A 23,883-nucleotide genomic window follows, 5' to 3' on the forward strand; every position below is an offset into this window, starting at 1 on the left:
AACGTGATTTGATGTCATTTCATCTGTGGGAAATGGCCTTGAGTCTTCTTGATGGGATCTTCTAATGTAAATCTACAGCAGCACCCAAGGGGGCTTGAACTGCCTAGCTCTCCCTGTAGATTCTGCTGTGACGTAGTCTCCCCATTAGTAACAGAACACTGAGCCAATCACAGCACAACTAAAGAACTCTACCAACCCGAACGCCCTGTATATTCTGAAAACACCCCCACAGAAAGCACTAAGCAAGGCTGAAACACCTGCATTTTGGAGCTGTCTTACTCAAGAAAACAAAAAGTAAAAAACTTTGGAGGGAGGGACCTTGGATATTCTCTCCCAATGCGTTTTGAGAATGAGGTGAGGAGAGAGGACAGAAGGAATTGAGGGAAGGTGAATTCAGAAAGAACCAAGGGGTGCATTCAAATATTCTATATTTTCTCCAGAAGTGTGCACTTGTTCACTTCCATTTATGGATTCGAAAGGAAATCACCAGTATATGGTAATAATTCCCTCTAGCCCACATGCCTACACCGATCCAATGCCTTTATATTTGTGGGAAGTAGTGGATGAAAGGATGAAAGGAGAGATCATTGGAACGCAACACAGATCTGAATATTAGAAAACTAATATGGTGGACTCTATGTGTGTGTGTTATGTGTGTGTGTTATCTGTAGGTACTGGAAGAGTGGTACGCCGGACTATGGTGGTACCAACAACAAGGATTGTGTCGCGGTCTACCATCGGGACAACGTTTTGGCCAACTGGAACGATGCACCATGCAACCGCATGCTGCACTGGATCTGTGAGAAATTACAGAAATAGCTCAAATAGCACAACGTTTAGGGTCACTTAGAAATGTCCTTGTTTTTGATAGAAAATAAAATGTTTTGTCTATTAAAATGAAATAAAATTGATCAGTAATACAGTGTAGACATTGTGTTGTAAATGACTACTGTAGCTGGAAACGGCAGATTTCTTATGGAATATTTATAGTCGTGGCCAAAAGTTTTGAGTATGACACAAATATTAATTTTCATCAAGTTTGCTGCTTCAGTGTCTTTAGATATTTTTGTCAGATGTTACTAGACCACAAGTTCTCAATGGGATTAAGGTCTGGGGAGTTTCCTGGCCATGGACCCAAAATATTGATGTTTTGTTCCTCGAGCCACTTTGTTATCACTTTTGCCTTATGGCAAGGTGCTCCATCATGCTGGAAAAGGCATTGTTCGTCACCAATCTGTTCCTGGATGGTTGGGAGAAGTTGCTCTCGGAGGATGTGTTGGTAACATTCTTTATTCATGGCTGGGTTCTTATGCAAAATTGTGAGTGAACTCACTCCCTTGGCTGAGAAGCAACCCCACACATGAATGGTGTCAGGATGCTTTACTGTTGGCATGACACAGGACTGATGGTAGGGCTCACCTTGTCTTCTCCGGACAAGCTTTTTTCCAGATGACCCAAACTATAGGAAGTCCAGCAAACCCGGAGTCACCTCTTCACTGTTGACATTGAGACTGGTGTTTTGCGGGTACTATTTAATGAAGCTGCCAGTTGAGGACTTGTGTGGTGTCTGTTTCTCAAACTAGACACTCTAATGTACTTGTCCTCTTGCTCAGTTTTGCACCGGGGCCTCCCACTCCTCATTCTATTCTAGTTAGAACCAGTTTGTCCTGTTCTGTGCTTTTCTTTCAAAAACAATTACATTTCTAAATGACACCAAACTTTTGAACGGTAGTGTACATATAGGTCAAATACACATCTTGTTTAAATGTGTTTATTATTTCATTACCTACAAATGTTTGATGTACATTAACATTTTCCTTAAGATTGTGAAATTAACTGTGAGCACATTTACATGGTACCTGACATTATCTTTCTTGCTTTCACCTTTAGAATCAGTCACAATACTGTATCAGTTTCAGCTTTGTCCTTTTCCCTCTAAACAGTTTATTAATTAAGTATTACTTCTATGAAATTATGAAATGGAATGAAATGGCATTGCTTCTATGAAATAAAAAATATGAGGATATTGTGTTGTGTTCTGTGTATTGGCCATAGAGACTATAACACATTAACATTTAAACTTAGGTTAACAGAAAGAAGAAAACATTAAGGTAATATGTAAAGTTTTAGCTTTGCTTTCGGACTAACCTGAAAAAAACATGTGCAAACTCTACACTTGGTGCCAATGCTTAGCTAGTCTTACTAACAATATTTCTGGTCTGATATAAATCATTGTTTTCACACTGACCACATGAATTAAGTACAGCCCTCCTCCTGCCCTACATTTGATGACAGCCTTATGGGGCCTGGTCAAAATTAGTGCACTAAATAAGGAATATGGTGCTATTTGGGATACACATTTGCCTCTCCCCAAGCATGACATAGAAAAGAAACAAAACCATCCTCAATTGCTCACCTATTCAATACAATGCATTGTTACCTGTTGAGGTAACTTGGTGGTGTGAATAATTAATTAACCATACTGGTCAAAATAATTAGTTCATTAAAGAGGGGGAAAATGCTGTTTATCTGGCTAAAAAATAAGTTGGTATGACATCTTTGCACACTCATGGCATTCTCTCAACCAGCTTCACCTAGAATGTTATTCCAACAGTCTTGAAGGAGTTCCCACATATGCTGAGCACTTGTTGGCTGCTTTTCCTCCACTCTGTGGTCCAACTCATCCCAAAACATCTCAATTTGGTTGAGGTCGGGGGATTGTGGAGGCCAGGTAATCTGATGCAGCACTCCATCACTCTTCATCTTGGTCAAAAAGCCCTTACACAGCCTGGAGGTGGGTTGGGTCACTGTCCTGTTGAAAAACAAAGGATAGTCCCACTAAGCGCAAAGCAGATGGGATGGCGTATCGCTGCAGAATGTTGTGGTCGCCATGCTGGTTAAGTGAGCCTTGAATTCTTAATAAATCACAGACAGTGTAACTAGCAGAGCACCCCCACACCATCACACCTCCTCCTCCATGCTCCACGGTGGGAACCACACATGCAGAAATCATCTGTGTCTCTGCGTCTCAAAGACACAGTGATTGAAACCAAAAATCTAAAATTTGGACTTATCAGACCAAACGCTAGATTTCCACTGCTCGTGTTTCCTGGCCCAAGCAAGTCTCTTCTTACTATTGGTGTCCTTTAGTAGTGGTTTCTTTGCAGCAATTTGACCAAGAAGGCCTGATTCACACAGTCTCCTCTGAACAGTTGATGTTGAGATGTGTGTTACTTTAACTCTGTGAAGCATTTACTAGGGCTACAAATTCTGAGGCTGGTAACTAATAAACGTATCCTCTGAAACAGAGGTTATTTTGGGTCTTTCTTTCCTGTGTCGGTCCTCATGAGAGCCAGTTTCATCATAGCGCTTGATGGTTTATGCAACTGCACTTTAAAGAAGCTAATAATCCTCTGTGGCTAAGTCATGCTCCCTGGTGAAGTATGTTTAATGATTTTATTTAGACAGGAGTAATTATATAATTTTGGCGACACATACATTTCGCCTTAGGGCAATCCAGCATCTTAAAACAGTGTACTGTGCACCCGTCAATTGTCCTTTCCTATTGGCAAGATGCTGAAACCAGAGACATGTATACAATAACGAGATGCCCTATCAATGGGAGTCTTGTCCCAAAGGTGACTGCATATTGTTCCCATAGAAACACATTGGGATTTTACTGGACATATTTTGGCGAGAGTGAGCCCTCTCGCTTTGCGTCTTCCTCTCTGTTGAAACTATGTCACCAGAGAAAGCAACCTATTGAGCTAAACAGCAGCCCCTCTACATGCAGCCCGTGTATCCGATGCTGTCTGGTCAGAAATCGTATGACATTCCATACTCTTTTGGTCCAGACAGCATCAGATACATGGCTACACACACCGAGACAGAGTGGTGCTGTTTTGCTCGCTTGGATGCTTTAACCGAGATTGATGCGTCTTTCGGTTGGCACGCATCTCGGTCAAATAAATGATCAATATTTCAATATTTTATTTGGATGGGTAAGGAGGTGCGGTAGGGCTGGATATGCCCCCTAAAACACTGCACACAACCACGGCCCTGATACAAATCTGTCAATTTAAGCTAAAGATATATGTGTTGCATTGGTTAGAGCTGTAACCAGTCATTATTGAGCACAGTGCTCATTCGTCTAGCAGTAACTGAAGGTAGAGCTGTAACCAGTCATTGTTGAGCAGAGTGCTCATTCCTCTATAGCACAGTGGTTCAGTAAGTTGTAGGTATTACAGGGTGCTGCATTACAGGGTGCTCGATTCCAAGATGGCGTAGCAGTGAAGACTTGTTTGTTCATCCTCTCGTGTACTTTTGTATTTTTCATATTTTTTTGTATATATATATGTCAATCTCTTTCCGATTTTTAATTCGATTATACCTTCCGGTAACCTGCCTCACCCAATGTGATACGGAATCGCTATTATTTTTAATTTTAGAACACATTCAAGAACCTCCAGAAGCTAACCAGCTAATAAGCTACAGGCTATTTAGTCATTGTTAGCCACTGCTAGCTGCTTTTACCTTCTGCACAGATACCAGCCCTGTTTTTAGCCTGGATAATACTTGCCAGTCTACCAGTATTGGACTGTCTCTCCACAACAATGCCAGATTCCTGCCGTAATCGCTGGACCACTAATTCTGATCTTCACAGCTAGTTTGCAGTTAGCTATTTCACAGCTGGCAGCTAGATAGATCACAGCTAGCTTGCACTCACCGTGGCACCCAGTACCGAAGCTATCCCTGAGGCCTACCTCCCGGCCTACTCAGCTGTTCACCCGAACCCCACTCATACACGGCTAGAGCCCAATACACCACCGGATCCTTGCTCTAAACTCTGGACCTTGGCACCGGATCACTGCTGCTACCGATTGGCTATAGTGGTTCCACGAAGCTAGCACCAGTTAGCCGTGAGCCAGGCGCATCTCCCGGCTAGCAAACTAAATTCTACAATATCTCTTTCGCCATCTGGCTTGGATCCTCTGTCGACACAGCGCACCGCCACGACTGTTCTGCCGATGAATAATCCATCCGCTGTGCCTTCAACCGGCCTCCGTCGGAGCAGACGCTCCTACTAGCCCCGGGCTACTAACTTTAAACGCCATGTCGCCCGCGTCCATCTACTGCTGCCCCCTGGACACTATGATTACTTGGCTACATAGCTGATGCCTGCTGGACTGTCCATTAATCACGGTACTCCATTCTGTTTATTTATTTTTTATCAGTCAGCTCCAGCCGCGAACTCAGGCTCTGTGTGTAGGTAATCCGTCCCTCTCTGCCTAGTCATCGCCATTTTACCTGCTGTTGTTGTGTTAGCTGATTAGCTGTTGTTGTCTCACCTGTTGTTTTAGCTAGCTCTCCCAATCAACACCTGCAATTACTTTATGCCTAGCTGTTTGTCTCTCTCAAATGTCAATATGCATTGTATACTGTTGCTCAAGTTAGTTATCATTGTTTTAGTTTACAAATGGAGCCCCTAGCTCCACTATTCATACCGCTGATACCTCCTTTGTCCCACCTCCCACACATGTGGTGACCTCACCCATTACAACCAGCATGTCCAGAGATACAACCTCTCTTATCATCACCCAGTGCCTGGGCTTACCTCCGCTGTACCAGCACCCCACCATACCCCTGTCTGAGCATTATGCCCTGAATATATTCTACCACGCCCAGAAATCTGCTCCTTTTATTCTTTGTCCCCAACGCTCTAGGTGTCCAGTTTTGATAGCCTTTAGCCGCACCCTCATCCTACTCCTCCTCTGTTTCGCGGGTGATGTGGAGGTAAACCCAGGCCCTGCATGTCCCCAGGCATCCTCATTTGTTGACTTCTGTGATCGAAAAAGCCTTGGTTTCATGCATGTCAACATCAGAAGCCTCCTCCCTAAGTTTGTTTTACTCACTGCTTTAGCACACTCTGCCAACCCTGATGTCCTTGGCGTGTCTGAATCCTGGCTTAGGAAGGCCACCAAAAATTCTGAGATTTCCATACCCAACTATAACATTTTCCATCAAGATAGAACTGCCAAATGGGGAGGAGTTGCAGTCTTCTGCAGAGATAGCCTGCAAAGTAATGTCATACTTTCCAGGTCCATACCCAAACAGTTTGAACTACTAATTAAAAAATTACTCTCTCCAGAAATAAGTCTCTCACTTTGGCCGCCTGCTACTGACCCCCCTCAGCTCCGAGCTCTGCCCTGGACACCATTTGTGAATTGATCGCCCCCCATCTAGCTTCAGAGTTTGTTCTGTTAGGTGACCTAAACTGGGATATGCTTAACACCCCGGCAGTCATACAATCTAAAATAGATTCCCTCAATCTCACACAAATCATCAAGAAACCCACCAGGTACAACCCTAAATCTGTAAACAAGGGCACCCTCATAGATCACTGACCATCTCGAATCCCACCGTACCTTCTCCGCTGTGCAATCTGGTTTCCGAGCCGGTCACGGTTGCGCCTCAACCACACTCAAGGAACTAAACAATATCATAACTGCCATCGGTTATGGCCAAAGCTTTCGACTTTCGACTTTCGTCAATCATCATATTCTTATCGGCAGACTCGGCAGACTCAGTAGACTCGGTTTTTCTAATGACTGCCTTGCCTGGTTCACCAACTACTTTGCAGACAGAGTTCAGTGTGTCAAATCAGAGGGCATGTTGTCCGGTCCTCTGGCAGTTTCTATGGGGGTACCACAGGGTTCAATTCTCGGGCCAACTCTTTTCTCTGTATATATCAATGATGTTGCTCTTGCTGCGGGCAATTCCCTGATCCACCTCTACGCAGACGACACCATTCTGTATACCTCTGGCCCTTCCTTGGACACTGTGCTATCTAACCTCCAAACGAGCTTCAATGCCATACAACACTCCTTCCGTGGCGTCCAACTGCTCTTAAACACTAGTAAAACCAAATGCATGCTTTTCAACCGTTCGCTACCTGCACCCGCACGCCCGACTAGCATCACCACCCTGGATGGTTCCGACCTAGAATATGTGGACATCTATAAGTACCTAGGTGTCTGCCTAGACTGTAAACTCTCCTTTCAGACTCATATCAAACATCTCCAATCTAAAATCAAATCTAGAGTTGGCTTTCTATTTCACAACAAAGCCTCCTTCACTCACGCCGCAAACTTACCCTAGTAAAACTGACTATCCTACCGATCCTCGACTTTGGTGATGTCATCTACAAAATAGCTTCCAATACTCTACTCAGCAAACTGGATGCAGTTTATCACAGTGCCATCCGTTTTGTTACTAAAGCACCTTATACCACCCACCACTGCGACCTGTATGCTCGTCGATTGGCCCTCTCTACATATTCGTCGCCAGACCCTCTGGCTCCAGGTCATCTACAAGTCCATGCTAGGTAATGCTCCACCTTATCTCAGTTCACTGGTCACGATGGCAACACCCACCTGTAGCACGCGCTCCAGCAGGTGTATCTCACTGATCATCCCTAAAGCCAACACCTCATTTGGCCACCTTTCCTTCCAGTTCTCTGCTGCCTGTGACTGGAACGAATTGCAAAAATCGCTGAAGTTGGAGATATATCTCCCTCACCAACTTTTAAACATCTGCTCTCTGAGCAGCTATCCGATCGCTGCAGCTGTTCATAGTCCATCGGTAAATAGCCCACCCATTTTATCTACCTCATCTCCATACTGTTTTTATTTATTTACTTTTCTGCTCTTTTGCACACCAGTATCTCTACCTGCACATGACCATCTGATCATTTATCACTCCAGTGTTAATCTGCTAAATTGTAATTATTCGCCTACCTCCTCATGCCTTTTGCACACAATGGATATAGACTCTTTCTTTTGATTTGTTTTTTTTTCTACTGTGTTATTGTCTCTTCAAAGGAAGAGAGACATTTCAAATGTCACATTACGTACCGTGTTATAACAAAGTACAAAAGGTAAAATAAATAAACATAAATGTAGGTTGTATTTACAATGGTGTTTGTTCTTCACTGGTTGCCCTTTTCTCTTGACAACAGGTCGCAAATCTTGCTGCTAAAAGCCATGTTAAGAAACACAGAGAATATTGCAGTTATGTGAGTCCCGTTGGTAGCAAATCCTCGATCAGAGGTCATCCATCTTATTATCAAGTGGCTGTACATTAGCCAATAGAATGGAGGGAAGAGTTGCCTGGTTTCCCCTTCTCCTTAATCTCACAGGACTCCCCATGTCTTGCTCTGTATCACCAGCGTTTCTTCTTGTGAACCATGACATAACATAAACTATAAAAGTATCTCGCGTGAACATACACCATAAACAATGAACAATTACACACAAAGACAATATGGGGAACACAGGACTAAATACATGTAGATTGATTGGGGAATGAAAACCAGGTGTGTATTGAACAAGAAAAAAACAAATGAACATATGAAAAATGGAGCGACGCTGGCTAGAAAGCCGGTGACGTTGATGAAATCACACATTCACATTCTCTCAAGCCTCATTCTGAACAGTGCTATTTCTTCATTTCTCAAACGAAAAACCTCAACCAATTTCTAAACACTGTTGACATAGTAGGAACTGCAAGAAAGTCCCTTAGAAATCTGGATTCACAATGAAATCCCATTGAAAAGAGAGTGGTTTGTCCTCTGGGTTTCGCCTGCCAAATAAGTTCTGTTACAGTCACAGACGTGATTCAAACAGTTTTAGAAACTTCAGAGTGTTTTCTATCCAAATCTACTAATAATATGCATATCTTAGTTTCTGGGCATGAGTAGCAGGCAGTTTAATTTGGGCACGCTTTTCATCCAAAATTCCGAATGCTGCCCCCTATCCTAGAGAAGTTAAGGATTTAAGGATGGAATGGAGATAAGCACAGGCAAAATCCTAGAGTAAAACCTGTTTTCCACCAGACATTGGCAAATGAAATCACCTTTCAGCAAGATGTCACGTTCGTTGAATGGGGGAGACCAATGCGCAGCGTGATGTGAATACATTCTTCTATTTATTAACGAAGAAACACTAAACAAACTTTACAAAACAACCAAACGAACGTGAAGCTATATATGAACAAGTGCAGACACAGTCAACTAACCATAGACATACAAAACCCCTAGACAGGAAGAAAAACACATACATCACCCATTTTTTTTTTTATTTTTTTTTATTTATTTCACCTTTATTTAACCAGGTAGGCTAGTTGAGAACAAGTTCTCATTTGCAACTGCGACCTGGCCAAGATAAAGCATAGCAGTGTGAACAGACAACAGAGTTACACATGGAGTAAACAATTAGCAAGTCAATAACACAGTAGAAAAAATGGGCAATCTATATACAATGTGTGCAAAAGGCATGAGGAGGTAGGCGAATAATACAATTTTGCAGATTAACACTGGAGTGATAAATGATCAGATGGGCATGTACAGGTAGAGATATTGGTGATATTGGTGTGCAAAAGAGCAGAAAAGTAAATAAATAAAAACAGTATAAAAACAGTATGGGAATGAGGCAGGTGAAAAAGGGTGAGCTATTTACCTATAGACTATGTACAGCTGCAGCGATCGGTTAGCTGCTCGGATAGCTGATGTTTGAAGTTGGTGAGGGAGATAAAAGTCTCCAACTTCAGCGATTTTGCAATTCGTTCCAGTCACAGGCAGCAGAGTACTGGAACGAAAGGCGGCCAAATGAGGTGTTGGCTTTAGGGATGATCAGTGAGATACACCTGCTGGAGCGCGTGCTACGGATGGGTGTTGCCATCGTGACCAGTGAACTGAGATAAGGCGGAGCTTTACCTAGCATGGACTTGTAAATGACCTGGAGCCAGTGGGTCTGGCGACGAATATGTAGTGAGGGCCAGCCGACTAGAGCATACAAGTCGCAGTGGTGGGTGGTATAAGGTGCTTTAGTGACAAAACGGATGGCACTGTGATAGACTGCATCCAGTTTGCTGAGTAGAGTGTTGGAAGCCATTTTGTAGATGACATCGCCGAAGTCGAGGATCGGTAGGATAGTCAGTTTTACTAGGGTAAGCTTGGCAGCGTGAGTGAAGGAGGCTTTGTTGCGGAATAGAAAGCCGACTCTGGATTTGATTTTTGATTGGAGATGTTTGATGTGAGTCTGGAAGGAGAGTTTGCAGTCTAGCCAGACACCTAGGTACTTATAGATGTCCACATATTCAAGGTTGGAACCATCCAGGGTGGTGATGCTAGTCGGGCATGCGGGTGCAGGCAGCGATCGGTTGAAAAGCATGCATTTGGTTTTACTCGCGTTTAAGAGCAGTTGGAGGCCACGGAAGGAGTGCTGTATGGCATTGAAGCTCGTTTGGAGGTTTGATAGCACAGTGTCCAATGACGGGCCGAAAGTATATAGAATGGTGTCGTCTGCGTAGAGGTGGATCAGGGAATCGCCCGCAGCAAGAGCAACATCATTGATATATACAGAGAAAAGAGTCGGCCCGAGAATTGAACCCTGTGGCACCCCCATAGAGACTGCCAGAGGACCGGACAGCATGCCCTCTGATTTGACACACTGAACTCTGTCTGCAAAGTAATTGGTGAACCAGGCAAGGCAGTCATCCGAAAAACCGAGGCTGTTGAGTCTGCCGATAAGAATTTGGTGATTGACAGAGTCGAAAGCCTTGGCGAGGTCGATGAAGACGGCTGCACAGTACTGTCTTTTATCGATGGCGGTTATGATATCATTTAGTACCTTGAGTGTGGCTGAGGTGCACCCGTGACCGGCTCGGAAACCAGATTGCACAGCGGAGAAGGTACGGTGGGATTCGAGATGGTCAGTGACCTGTTTGTTGACTTGGCTTTCGAAGACCTTAGATAGGCAGGGCAGGATGGATATAGGTCTATAGCAGTTTGGGTCCAGGGTGTCTCCTCCTTTGAAGAGGGGGATGACTGCGGCAGCTTTCAATCCTTGGGGATCTCAGACGATATGAAAGAGAGGTTGAACAGGCTGGTGATAGGGGTTGCGACAATGGCGGCAGATAGTTTCAGAAATAGCGGGTCCAGATTGTCAAGCCCAGCTGATTTGTACGGGTCCAGGTTTTGCAGCTCTTTCAGAACATCTGCTATCTGGATTTGGGTAAAGGAGAACCTGGAGAGGCTTGGGTGAGGAACTACGGGGGGCGGAGCTGTTGGCCGAGGTTGGAGTAGCCAGACGGAAGGCATGGCCAGCCGTTGAGAAGTGCTTATTGAAGTTTTCGATAATCATGGATTTATCGGTGGAGACCGTGTTTCCTAGCCTCAGTGCAGTGGGCAGCTGGGAGGAGGTGCTCTTGTTCTCCATGGACTTCACAGTGTCCCAGAACTTTTTGGAGTTGGAGCTACAGGATGCAAACTTTTGCCTGAAGAAGCTGGCCTTAGCTTTCCTGACTGACTGCGTGTATTGGTTCCTGACTTCCCTGAACAGTTGCATATCACGGGGCTATTCGATGCTATTGCAGTCCGCCACAGGATGTTTTTGTGCTGGTCGAGGGCAGTCAGGTCTGGGGTGAACCAAGGGCTGTATCTGTTCTTGGTTCTGCATTTTTGAACGGAGCATGCTTATCCAAAATGGTGAGGAAGTTACTTTTAAAGAATGACCAGGCATCCTCAACTGACGGGATGAGGTCAATGTCCTTCCAGGATACACGGGCCAGGTCGATTAGAAAGGCCTGCTCACAGAAGTGTTTTAGGGAGCGTTTGACAGTGATGAGGGGTGGTCGTTTGACTGCGGCTCCGTGGCGGATACAGGCGATGAGGCAGTGATCGCTGAGATCCTGGTTGAAGACAGCGGAGGTATATTTGGAGGGCCAGTTGGTCAGGATGACGTCTATGAGGGTGCCCTTGTTTACAGAGTTAGGGTTGTACCTGGTGGGTTCCTTGATGATTTGCGTGAGATTGAGGGCATCTAGCTTAGATTGTAGGACTGCCGGGGTGTTAAGCATATCCCAGTTTAGGTCACCTAACAGGACAAACTCTGAAGCTAGATGGGGGCGATCAATTCACAAATGGTGTCCAGGGCACAGCTGGGAGCTGACGGGGGTCGGTAGCAGGCGGCAACAGTGAGAGACTTGTTTCTGGAGAGAGTAATTTTCAAAATTAGTAGTTCAAACTGTTTGGGTATGGACCTGGAAAGTATGACATTACTTTGCAGGCTATCTCTGCAGTAGACTGGGACTCCGCCCCCTTTGGCAGTTCTATCTTGACGGAAGATGTTATAGTTGGGTATGGAAATCTCTGAATTTTTGGTGGCCTTCCTGAGCCAGGATTCAGACACGGCAAGGACATCAGGGTTAGCAGAGTGTGCTAAAGCAGTGAGTAAAACAAACTTAGGGAGGAGGCTTCTGATGTTGACATGCATAAAACCAAGACTTTTCGATCACAGAAGTCAACAAATGAGGGTACCTGGGGACATGCAGGGCCTGGGTTTACCTCCACATCACCCGCGGAACAGAGAAGGAGTAGTATGAGGGTGCGGCTAAAGGCTATCAAAACTGGTCGCCTAGAGCGTTGGGGGCAGAGGATAAGAGGAGCAGGTTTCTGGGCATGGTAGAATATATTCAGGGCATAATGCGCAGACAGGGGTATGGTGGGGTGCGGGTACAGCGGAGGTAAGCCCAGGCACTGGGTGATGATGAGAGAGGTTGTATCTCTGGACATGCTGGTTGTAATGGGTGAGGTCACCGCATGTGTGGGGGGTGGGACAAAGGAGGTAACAGGGGTATGCAGAGTGGATCTAGGGGCTCCATTGTGAACTAAAACAATGATAACTAACCTGAACAACAGTATACAAGGCATATTGACATTTGGGAGAGACATACAGCGAGGCATACAGTAATCACAGGTGTTGAATTGGGAAAGCTAGCTAAAAACAGTAGGCGAGGCTAATCAGCTAGCACAACAAACAGCAGGTAAAATGGCGTTGACTAGGCAACTGGGTCGACAGATAAAACAAACAAGCAGAATGGGGTACCGTGATTAATGGACAGTCCAGCGTGCGTCAGCTATGTAGCCAAGAGATCAGTGTCCAGGGGGCAGCGGTGGATGGGCAGGGAAGCTGGGCTGGCGAGTGTTATCCAGGTTTTTAAAAAAACTAACAATGACTAAATAGCTTGTAGCTAGTTAGCTGGTTAGCGTCTGGAGGTTCTTGAGTGTGTCATAAAAATAAAATAAAAATTAAAGGTGATAGCGATTCCGTATCACAGTGGGTGAGGCAGGTTTCCGGAAGGTATAAACAAAATAAAAATCAAAGAGAGATAGAAAGTAAATGGGTTCAGAGTGTTTAGAACGCAGTGAGCCAGATGGTTAGCAGGCCTGTGCTAACAAGCTAACAGTTCGTAGGCCCGGGCTAGACAAGCTAACCGTTAGCAGGCCGAATTAGCAAGCAGGGAGATAGCGAGGGCTAGAGAGCTAACCTTTGGGGGACGTCGCGATGGGGTGAGTCTGTTTATTCCTCTTCTTGCGGTGACATCGACAGACCGGTCGTGGGCCCGGGTAATTGTAGCCCAGGATTATGCTACAGGAGCTCTAATGCGCTGGGTGAGCTGGAGACACAGCGTTTCAGAAAGCTCGCGGGCCTTGGCCAGCAGATGGATCTTTGGCGATGTCGCAACGAAAAAGCCTGTTGAAACCACCTCGGACGATTATGTCGGCGGACCAGTCGTGATGGATCGGCGGGGCTCCGTGTCGGCAGTAAAGGGTCCAGGCCAATTGGCAAAAGAGGTATTGTTGGGCCTCTTCGGCTAGTCGGGAGATGGGCTTAGCTCAAGGCTAACTGTAGCTTGTTTTGGGACAGAGACGTTAGCCAGGAGTAGCCACTCGGATTGCAGCTAGCTAGTTGCGATGATCCGGTGTAAAGGTTCAGAGCTTGCGGTAGGAATCCGGAGATGTGGTAGAGAAAGAGCAGTCTGATATGCTCTGGGTTCACACCCTGACCTAACCAAAATAATAAAGAAAACAAAGAATACTAAGGTCAGGGCGTGACACAAGACAATAACCTAAAACACAATGCCAATGCCGACACTGGAGTTCCTAACCAAGAAGGCAGTGAATGTTCCTAGTTTTGAAAGTTTTGATTTAAATCTGCTTGAAAATGTATGGCAAGACCAAAAAATACACAGACACACACACACAGACACACACACAGACACACAAACACATTTTTGGATAAAGATGCAGACAGAAGTCCCACACACACCTCTGAATAACTCTTCACACTGATGTCACACACAGACACACGTGTGAAGTTCCCCTTTCTGATAAAGATGCAGACAGAAGTCCCACACACACCTCTGAATAACTCTTCACACTGATGTCACACACAGACACACGTGTGAAGTTCCCCTTTTCTGATAAAGATGCAGACAGAAGTCCCACACACACCTCTGAATAACTCTTCACACTGATGTCACACACTGACAGCTTAGATACAATTAAAGGGCCCCTATATGTCCATTGGTGGCATAGAGAGAGATAGAGTCACAATGTGAACTCCATTTGAAGGCTGGAGAAGCCACAAACAGAACAGTCAAAGTGATAGGATGAAAGACTGCGCTCATCATTACTTGTTGTCATGCAGCTATCATGTTATATCACTCTGTTTAGAATATCCTATCATGTTTAACTTCCTGAGTGGAGGTGATTGGATACTTGTATATATCAATGTTAGTGGACAACAGACAAAGATCAGAGAGGAACCTGGTGGAGATGCACATCAGAGCAACTACTCAAATACTAGTCACTGAAGTTAGAATCATGCAGTAGATATTACCATTAGGAGTCAGTTCGAAAGGTAATCATACAATAGATATTACCATTAGGAGTCAGTTAGAAAGGTAATCATACAGTAGATATTACCATTAGGAGTCAGTTAGAAAGGTAATCATACAGTAGATATTACCATTAGGAGTCAGTTAGAAAGGTAATCATACAGTAGATATTACCATTAGGAGTCAGTTAGAAAGGTAATCATACAGTAGATATTACCATTAGGAGTCAGTTAGAAAGGTAATCATACAGTAGATATTACCATTAGGAGTCAGTTAGAAAGGTAATCATACAGTAGATATTACCATTAGGAGTCAGTTAGAAAGGTAATCATACAGTAGATATTACCATCAGGAGTCAGGTAGAAAGGTAGATATTACCATTAGGAGACAGTTAGAAAGGTAGATATTACCATTAGGAGTCAGTTAGAAAGGTAGATATTACCATTAGGAGTCAGTTAGAAAGGTAGATATTACCATTAGGAGACAGTTAGAAAGGTAGATATTACCATTAGGAGTCAGTTAGAAAGGTAGATATTACCATTAGGAGTCAGTTAGAAAGGTAGATATTACCATTAGGAGTCAGTTAGAAAGGTAATCATACAGTAGATATTACCATTAGGAGTCAGTTAGAAAGGTAGATATTACCATTAGGAGACCGTTAGAAAGGTAATCATACAGTAGATATTACCATTAGGAGTCAGTTAGAAAGGTAATCATTAGTAAGTAAATACTGTTAGTACAAGTAACTTAGAATCATAGATATTACAATAGAAGTCAGACAGACTGAATTAGTTGATTCATTGATTGATTGGGGTAATCATTGATATTACAATAGAGGTCAGACAGACTGAATTAGTTGATTAATTGATTGATTGGTTTAATCATTGATATTACAATAGAGGTCAGACAGACTGAATTAGTTGATTAATTGATTGATTGGTTTAATCATTGATATCCGGTACTGTTAGTTAAGATGGCCGACTACGTCAACAAACAGGTGATTGAATTAAAAGAAGTTAATGAAGAAAACCGGAACAGATTAACGAGGAGCGTGAAGACTGAGAACCATCGCTCAGGTAAGAACTAAGTATTCTAAGTATCTTAGTGTCTCACACAGGAGCTGAGGCACGCAGGCAGGTCTGCACGTACAAACTGAACGCATTCACACACTATAAAAACACTTGTACATTTGTATTGTTCTGTCTTCTGGGTGGTTCAGTTAGAATGGAGCATGGTGTTCAAAACCTGCTGGGGTCACGTACACGAAAATGTATCAATTCAATGTATTTTTTTACTTCAGTTTTTAGAACTATTTGGAACTATTTAAATAAGATTAATTGAAAATATTAAAAAATTCACTCTCAAATTCATAGAGAGAGCTACAGAGTGTCTGCAAGGAGTGACCATTCATGATGAAAATAGTTTGAACCATTTGAGGCTACACAGTGTTTGTTTACATATCCATAGTTTATCATTCCATGGTAAAACAATGTATATAAAAATCGCAGATTGACCCTTTAAATCATGCTACGTCTATATTGTGTAACTTTAGTAATTTCTTCATACAGTAGCTTCCTGTTTGTCTGATGTGAGATGACCACAAGCTTGAGCAAACTGCTGCTGAAAAACCAATGACACGTTGGAAATGTTTGGTTCTCAGAATTAGTAAGGGATCTGTGGGATGATGTGTGTTCTGTTTAAATCTGAATCATTAATGATGATGGTGTGTGTGTGTGTGTGTCTGTTGCCGTGTGTGTGTTCCTCTGCAGATGAAAGAACAAGACTCTACAGGCTGGCTGCTGGGTGTTTAGGAGTGCTGTGTGTTCTACAAGTCACTCTCAACATCTCCCTGAGGCTGGCTTTCTGTGAGTCAGGCTATCCTCTTTTATAATGCACTACATTTGAACAGGGCCGTTAGGACAGATATGAATGTCATTGTCACACCATCTTTCTGTTCTCACAAAACAAGGATCACAATTCAGACTTACAGACATTATATAGCTTATGGGACCCGTAGTTTGACAGTATTGTTGAAACACAAACTAAAAGAATGACAACACCACAACCATTATGTCCCAAATAGCGTCCGATGCTCTTTGACCAGGGCACATAGGGCACTAAGGAAGGAATAGGTTGTCATTTGGGACCCAATTCCCTGTCTTTCAGTCCACTCCAACAGAGAGAGAGAGCAGTTAAACGGCTGTTACAACACCACTGGCCTGGCGCAGGTTGGAGACCAGCCAGATACCAGTAGTATCATGGATCTGTGTACAGAGAGAGACCAGTGCCGGATGAACAGAAACCAGCTAGAGAGGGAGAGAGACAAAGAGAAAATGGACAAAAAACAGTTACTGGAGCGTTACACTGCCCTGGCTACAGAACGGGACAGGTTGAGAAACAGGGTCAGTCTTCTGACCAATGAGAAGGTGGTGCTCTCTAGCTGTGGTAAGTTGTCAAGTCAGTCACTAGGGCTGCGTCCCATTCTTTACCCTTCCTTCTACTGAAGTGTATACTTGTTCAGTCATGAATTTAAATGCATTGGACTGGTGCAAGCATATTCATTTAAATCGATGTGGAAGTGTACACTTCGGGAGAAGGGTTTAGCATTGTAATTTAACCCCTGTGTGCACCCTCGTTATGGATTTACAAATAGTTCATGACAGTGTTAGAATTTGTTGTTTAATACTTGTTATACAGTATACTGTACAATATTTCTCTGACAGAGCTAAACATTTATCAGACAATCTGGAAAACCTGACTTGAAGGAAATCTGTCCCAATAATCTCCCCCGTATCAACATGTTGCTCTCCTCTTCTCCATCCAACACATTCCACAGCTATCTGTCTTTCTACAGAGACCCAGTCTCTTTTATTATACTATGTGTCTGATCTATCATGTCTTTAATATCTCGATGTTCAAAATGTCGAATCCAACACTGGTATATGGGAATTCTCTCTAGTGCCCATGTCTACACCAATGCTTTTAGATTTGTGGGAAGTAGTGAACGAGCGCACACTTCTAGAGAAAGAAGAGATTTTTGGAACGCAACCCAGATCTGAATATTTGAAAAACAATATTGCGGACACTGTCTGTGTTGTCTCTAGGTACTGAAAGAGTGGTGGAAGGGAGTGGCATGGCAGTCCAAACGATGAGGACTGTGTTAAAGTGTCCTAAACGATGGAGGATGTTGGGATCCAGCTGTTACTTCCTGTCTACTGAGAGGAAAACCTGGGAGGAGAGCAAACTGGATTGTCTGGCAAGAGGAGCAGACCTGGTGATCATAAACAGCAGACAGGAACAGGTGAGAGCGGGAAGGGGGGGGGGGGTAGATTTGATGTGGATCTCTTTTAGTTTTCATTTGGACTAATCTTCCAAGAGTCCTTAAACATGAAATTACCATTTATATTACGATCACATTTTCACATATAACACGCTGTTAGAAACAGACATAATACACTAACATATTGACCAGATAAATACTCTAACAGTCTAAAAAGATAGATTGATTCCTCATCTACCATAGTCCAGCACAACTTCCCTATGTATTATATTTAAATGGTTTAAAGTATTGTTTAAATGTATATATTGTAAGGTTTCTGGTTTGCTCAGTTAGAGAGAGAGAGAGAGAGAGAGAGAGAGAGAGAGAGAGAGAGAGAGAGAGAGAGAGAGAGAGAGAGAGAGAGTGAGAGTGAGAGAGAGAGAGAGAGAGAGAGAGAGAGAGAGAGAGAGAGAGAGAGAGAGAGAGAGAGAGAGAGAGAGAGAGAGAGAGAGAGAGATTGTGAGAGAGAGTGTGTGTGTGTCATGATGTTTAGAGTAACTTAATTCAATCCTAACAGAAGTTGTTGTACCAGCTGGATGGTGATGCAGATCTCCTGGTCTGGATTGGTCTGACTGACTCCGTTAATGAGGGGACCTGGAGATGGGTGGACGGCACACCACTGACCACATCGTAAGAGAAATTACTACTTTTATAATACGGCTCTAACATCTGGATAGCATTTAGGATGATGTTTCTACCACAGTATCTGACAGTGTCTGACATTTTCACTTATGTGTCCTGTTCTCAGTGGTGATTTTAGCATGTAAATCTTGGTGGGGAAAACCCAACAATTATTTTGGGATGAATGCCAGCAAAGCTGGCATGGGACATTATTACAGTATTCTCCCTGTACACCAAGTCGGAACCGGGGCATATAATCAAATAAGCATTTAAACAGACAATGAAAGCTCTTACAATATTCAATAATGACATTTCTCTAAAACAAGCTATAGGCTACATGTGCATCACCAAGTCAGAACAGTAGGCTAAATTATGAGGGGGAAAGGGACCAAAGTATTAGGATGAGACACATGGACTACTAACAGCTTACTACACAACACCCACGTGGTATTACTTTCTTAGCTTCAGTCTACATATCTCCTTGACATATTACATCATTTATGCAGCACCATATAAGACCTTTTTCACCCCCTCTCCACCGAATCGCAGGCAGCGGTCGCAAAATAGGGATTGCTTTGCAACGCTTGCAGTTAGCCATTGTTTCCTTACAAACCACTCCTTGTTGAATTTGCGATTTCTGAATTGCTGTGTAATGTTTATGTCCAATGGCCGATGATCACCGATACATTTTATCTATAATTTATTTTCATATGACAAGGATTTAAAATGAATTGCCAGTAGATTGTCGACGTGATTCATGATGATGACTGCTCGTCTAGCTTGCTAGATAAGATGCTTAAAGTATGATGTCCAATCAAAGCTACGGTAGATATAACGTCATTTGTCATTTATCTGTGGCCAATGACCTTGAGCTTTCTTGGATGGGCACTTTAATGTAAATCTACGGCAGCACCCAAGGGGGCTTGAACTGCCTAGCTTTCTCTGTAGATTCTGCTGTACGGTAGTGTCCCCATGAGTGACAGAACACTGAGCCAATCACGGCACAATTAAAGAACTCTACCAACCGCTACACCCGGTATATTCTGCTGGCTGCCCCTCTACCACAGAAAGTCCTAAGCTATGCTGAAACACCTGTATACCTGGAACATGGAAATTCCCTCTAGTGCGCATCCCCACACCAACCCAATTATTTTAGATTTGTGGGAAGTTGTGGAAGAGCTCACACTTCAGGAGAAAGGAGATATTATTGGAACGCAACCCAGATCTGAATATTTGAAAAAAAACAATATAGCGGACAATGTAACTGTGTTCAAATACCCATACTAACATACTGTATACTACATACTTAATGAGTATATACTATATACTAGTAGTTAATTTTAGTATACTGTAAACAAACAGTATCGTTTCAGTTGAGCGTACTAGACAGAGCGTCGTCTGTCTATCGGAAGTTGAGGCTGTTGCTATGCAACCTCTTGCGAGCTTATTAGCATAACTAATGAGTAGTTAAACTTTTTACGATTTTTGGTGTGTTCGTAAATTACATTTGGAATGGCAGCGTGTGCTCTGGGCATTCGTAAATCCAGAACGCTTCGCTCTTGGAGAGTTCAAAGTGCACGCTGGACGCTCTGGCCAAGGGCTGGGGTTGATCCGAGCGTTCAACGGCAGTCAAGCTATAGCTAGCTATGAGAAACACCTCACTTTGACCGTTTTACTCGCCTTAGCAGAACTGGTTAGGCTGTTTTCATGTTATCCAGAGTGTTGGTGACTGATCGCAACAATTTAATTACGCTTTTTGCCAACGTTTACTGACAACCGGCCATATTCAAAGGGTGTTGAGCGTTTTTACGTAAATTCATCAGTTATTCTGCGAGAGAGTGCTCTAAAATCAGAGTAGATAGCTAGAATTAACCATGCCCATTGAAACGCACAACGATTATACCACTTAGTTAAGAATGATGTGAATAATCAAGTCAATAAACGTTGGGTAGTCAGATAGTGAATATACTAACTGGTACGTTCGATGTACTAGTAGCAAACTAACGTTATGTAGATAGCTAACATACCGGTACATACTGCTGTATTGCTATGCGATATGTAAGGATAGCGTAGCAAATAAATTACATTTACATTACATTTAAGTAATTTAGCAGACGCTCTTATCCAGAGCGACTTACAAATTGGTGCATTCACCTTATGACATCCAGTAGAACAGTCACTTTACAATAGTGCATCTAAATCTTAAAGGGGGGTGAGAAGGATTACTTATCCTATCCTAGGTATTCCTTAAAGAGGTGGGGTTTCAGGTGTCTCCGGAAGGTGGTGATTGACTCCGCTGTCCTGGCGTCGTGAGGGAGTTTGTTCCACCATTGGGGGCCAGAGCAGCGAACAGTTTTGACTGGGCTGAGCGGGAACTGTACTTCCTCAGTGGTAGGGAGGCGAGCAGGCCAGAGGTGGATGAACGCAGTGCCCTTGTTTGGGTGTAGGGCCTGATCAGAGCCTGGAGGTACTGAGGTGCCGTTCCCCTCACAGCTCCGTAGGCAAGCACCATGGTCTTGTAGCGGATGCGAGCTTCAACTGGAAGCCAGTGGAGAGAGCGGAGGAGCGGGGTGACGTGAGAGAACTTGGGAAGGTTGAACACCAGACGGGCTGCGGCGTTCTGGATGAGTTGTAGGGGTTTAATGGCACAGGCAGGGAGCCCAGCCAACAGCGAGTTGCAGTAATCCAGACGGGAGATGACAAGTGCCTGGATTAGGACCTGCGCCGCTTCCTGTGTGAGGCAGGGTCGTACTCTGCGGATGTTGTAGAGCATGAACCTACAGGAACGGGCCACCGCCTTGATGTTAGTTGAGAACGACAGGGTGTTGTCCAGGATCACGCCAAGGTTCTTAGCGCTCTGGGAGGAGGACACAATGGAGTTGCCAACCGTGATGGCGAGATCATGGAACGGGCAGTCCTTCCCCGGGAGGAAGAGCAGCTCCGTCTTGCCGAGGTTCAGCTTGAGGTGGTGATCCGTCATCCACACTGATATGTCTGCCAGACATGCAGAGATGCGATTCGCCACCTGGTCATCAGAAGGGGGAAAGGAGAAGATTAATTGTGTGTCGTCTGCATAGCAATGATAGGAGAGACCATGTGAGGTTATGACAGAGCCAAGTGACTTGGTGTATAGCGAGAATAGGAGAGGGCCTAGAACCGAGCCCTGGGGGACACCAGTGGTGAGAGCGAGTGGTGAGGAGACAGATTCTCGCCACGCCACCTGGTAGGAGCGACCTGTCAGGTAGGATGCAATCCAAGCGTGGGCCGCGCCGGAGATGCCCAACTCGGAGAGGGTGGAGAGGAGGATCTGATGGTTCACAGTATCGAAGGCAGCCGATAGGTCAAGAAGGATGAGAGCAGAGGAGAGAGAGTTAGCTTTAGCAGTGCGGAGCGCCTCCGTGATACAGAGAAGAGCAGTCTCAGTTGAATGACTAGTCTTGAAACCTGACTGATTTGGATCAAGAAGGTAATTCAGAGAGAGATAGCGGGAGAGCTGGCCAAGGACGGCATGTTCAAGAGTTTTGGAGAGAAAAGAAAGAAGGGATACTGGTCTGTAGTTGTTGACATCGGAGGGATCGAGTGTAGGTTTTTTCAGAAGGGGTGCAACTCTCGCTCTCTTGAAGACGGAAGGGACGTAGCCAGCGGTCAGGGATGAGTTGATGAGCGAGGTGAGGTAAGGGAGAAGGTCTCCGGAAATGGTCTGGAGAAGAGAGGAGGGGATAGGGTCAAGCGGGCAGGTTGTTGGGCGGCCGGCCGTCACAAGACGCGAGATTTCATCTGGAGAGAGAGGGGAGAAAGAGGTCAGAGCACAGGGTAGGGCAGTGTGAGCAGAACCAGCGGTGCCGTTTGACTTAGCAAACGAGGATCGGATGTCGTCGACCTTCTTTTCAAAATGGTTGACGAAGTCATCTGCAGAGGGAGGAGGGGGAGGATTCAGGAGGGAGGAGAAGGTGGCAAAGAGCTTCCTAGGGTTAGCCAACATAACGTGTAACATAACTTATTTGAAAAGTCGTTACTTTATTACATTGCTCACCATTTTCTTAACATTTTTCATTATTACTTAAAGTAATTAATTAATATCTGCTCTCTTCGGACTCTGGCTAAATATTTTCTGCCATTTTTTCTTATCTGAAAACGTGAAGCCACGACCATTTTCTAAAGAATTGCATTATGGGCCCTAAAAGTAGAGAAACAGATTGTATACTACGTATTTTGGCGAATTTAGTACGACTTCCGGGAACTTTTGGCATACTAACTCTATCCATACTATGACCAATAATGGTGCTGTTAGTATGAGTAGTCGAACACAGTTTGTGTGTGTTGTTTCTAGGTACTGGAAGCGTGGTAAGCCGGACCATGGTGGTACCAACAACAAGGATTGTGTCGAGGTCTACCATCGGGACAACGTTTTGGCCAACTGGAACGATGCACCATGCAACCACGTGCTGCATTGGATCTGTGAGAAATTACAGAAATAGCTACATATAGGTCAAATTCACATCTCGTTTAAATATGTTTATTTTATTGTTGCACATTAACATTTTACCTAAGATTGTGTAATTAACTGAGCACATGCATTATTATGGTACATGGTATTATCTTTCATTTCATTTTCATTTTTGGCAATATATTATTGTCAGCCTTTTGGATCAGTCACAATACTGTATTGTTTTCAGCATTGTCATTTTCCCTCTAAACAGTTAATCCATATTACTTCTATGAAATGGTATTGTACCATCTACTCCGCTGTGAGATATATTTTCATCTGTTTCAATCTGGTGTCCAAAACTAAAAGTAAAAGACCATAAGACAGATCTACCGCTTCCTAGACCGCTTATGTTGCTTATGCCTGGAATCGGCCCGACACACACAAACACATGTACGCAATCAGACACGCACACAAGCATGCACGCACGCATTTAAACCTCAGTAAAGTTTCAGTTTTATAGCAGCATCTATGCCAGGGTTGCCCAATCATTTTCCTGAAGAGCCTTCAAACTCAACTCTGGATGTCAAAGCCAGTTCCACTGCAATTTTTCATTGTTCCCTTCTAATTAGGGACTGATTTAGACCTGGCACACCAGGTGGGTGCAATTAATTATCAGGTAGAAAAGAAAACCAGCAGACTCTGGATCTCGTAAGGGTAAGAATTGAATACCCCTGCTGTGGAGCAGAGCTCTCCAACCCTAATCCTGTAGAAGTAC

At 44.0% G+C, this 23,883-nt stretch overlaps 1 protein-coding gene across 11 annotated transcripts in view; it reads left to right on the forward strand.

Annotated features, from left to right (window-relative positions):
• LOC118381743 (CD209 antigen-like protein E) overlaps positions 1 to 23,449 on the forward strand; it is a 31,938-nt gene extending 8,489 nt beyond the window's left edge. For 4 of the 11 annotated variants that reach the window (XM_052508765.1, XM_052508766.1, XM_052508762.1 and 1 more), the window contains exon 6: positions 672 to 2,026. In XM_052508765.1, coding sequence (XP_052364725.1) covers positions 672 to 819 — 148 coding nt within the window. In that variant the 3' untranslated portion in view covers positions 820 to 2,026. Of the gene's footprint in view, positions 1 to 671; positions 2,027 to 14,780; positions 15,075 to 15,298; positions 15,374 to 15,405; positions 15,513 to 15,640; positions 15,816 to 16,508; positions 16,605 to 16,905; positions 17,185 to 17,843; positions 18,041 to 18,575; positions 18,689 to 23,009 lie in introns of those variants that run through there. The other 7 variants (XM_052508757.1, XM_052508760.1, XM_052508768.1 and 4 more) reach the window with 7 other exon arrangements.
• The last annotated feature ends 434 nt before the right edge of the window (positions 23,450 to 23,883 follow it).

The sequence above is a fragment of the Oncorhynchus keta genome, unplaced genomic scaffold, assembly GCF_023373465.1.
Source record: "Oncorhynchus keta strain PuntledgeMale-10-30-2019 unplaced genomic scaffold, Oket_V2 Un_contig_3860_pilon_pilon, whole genome shotgun sequence".
NCBI lineage: Eukaryota > Metazoa > Chordata > Actinopteri > Salmoniformes > Salmonidae > Oncorhynchus > Oncorhynchus keta.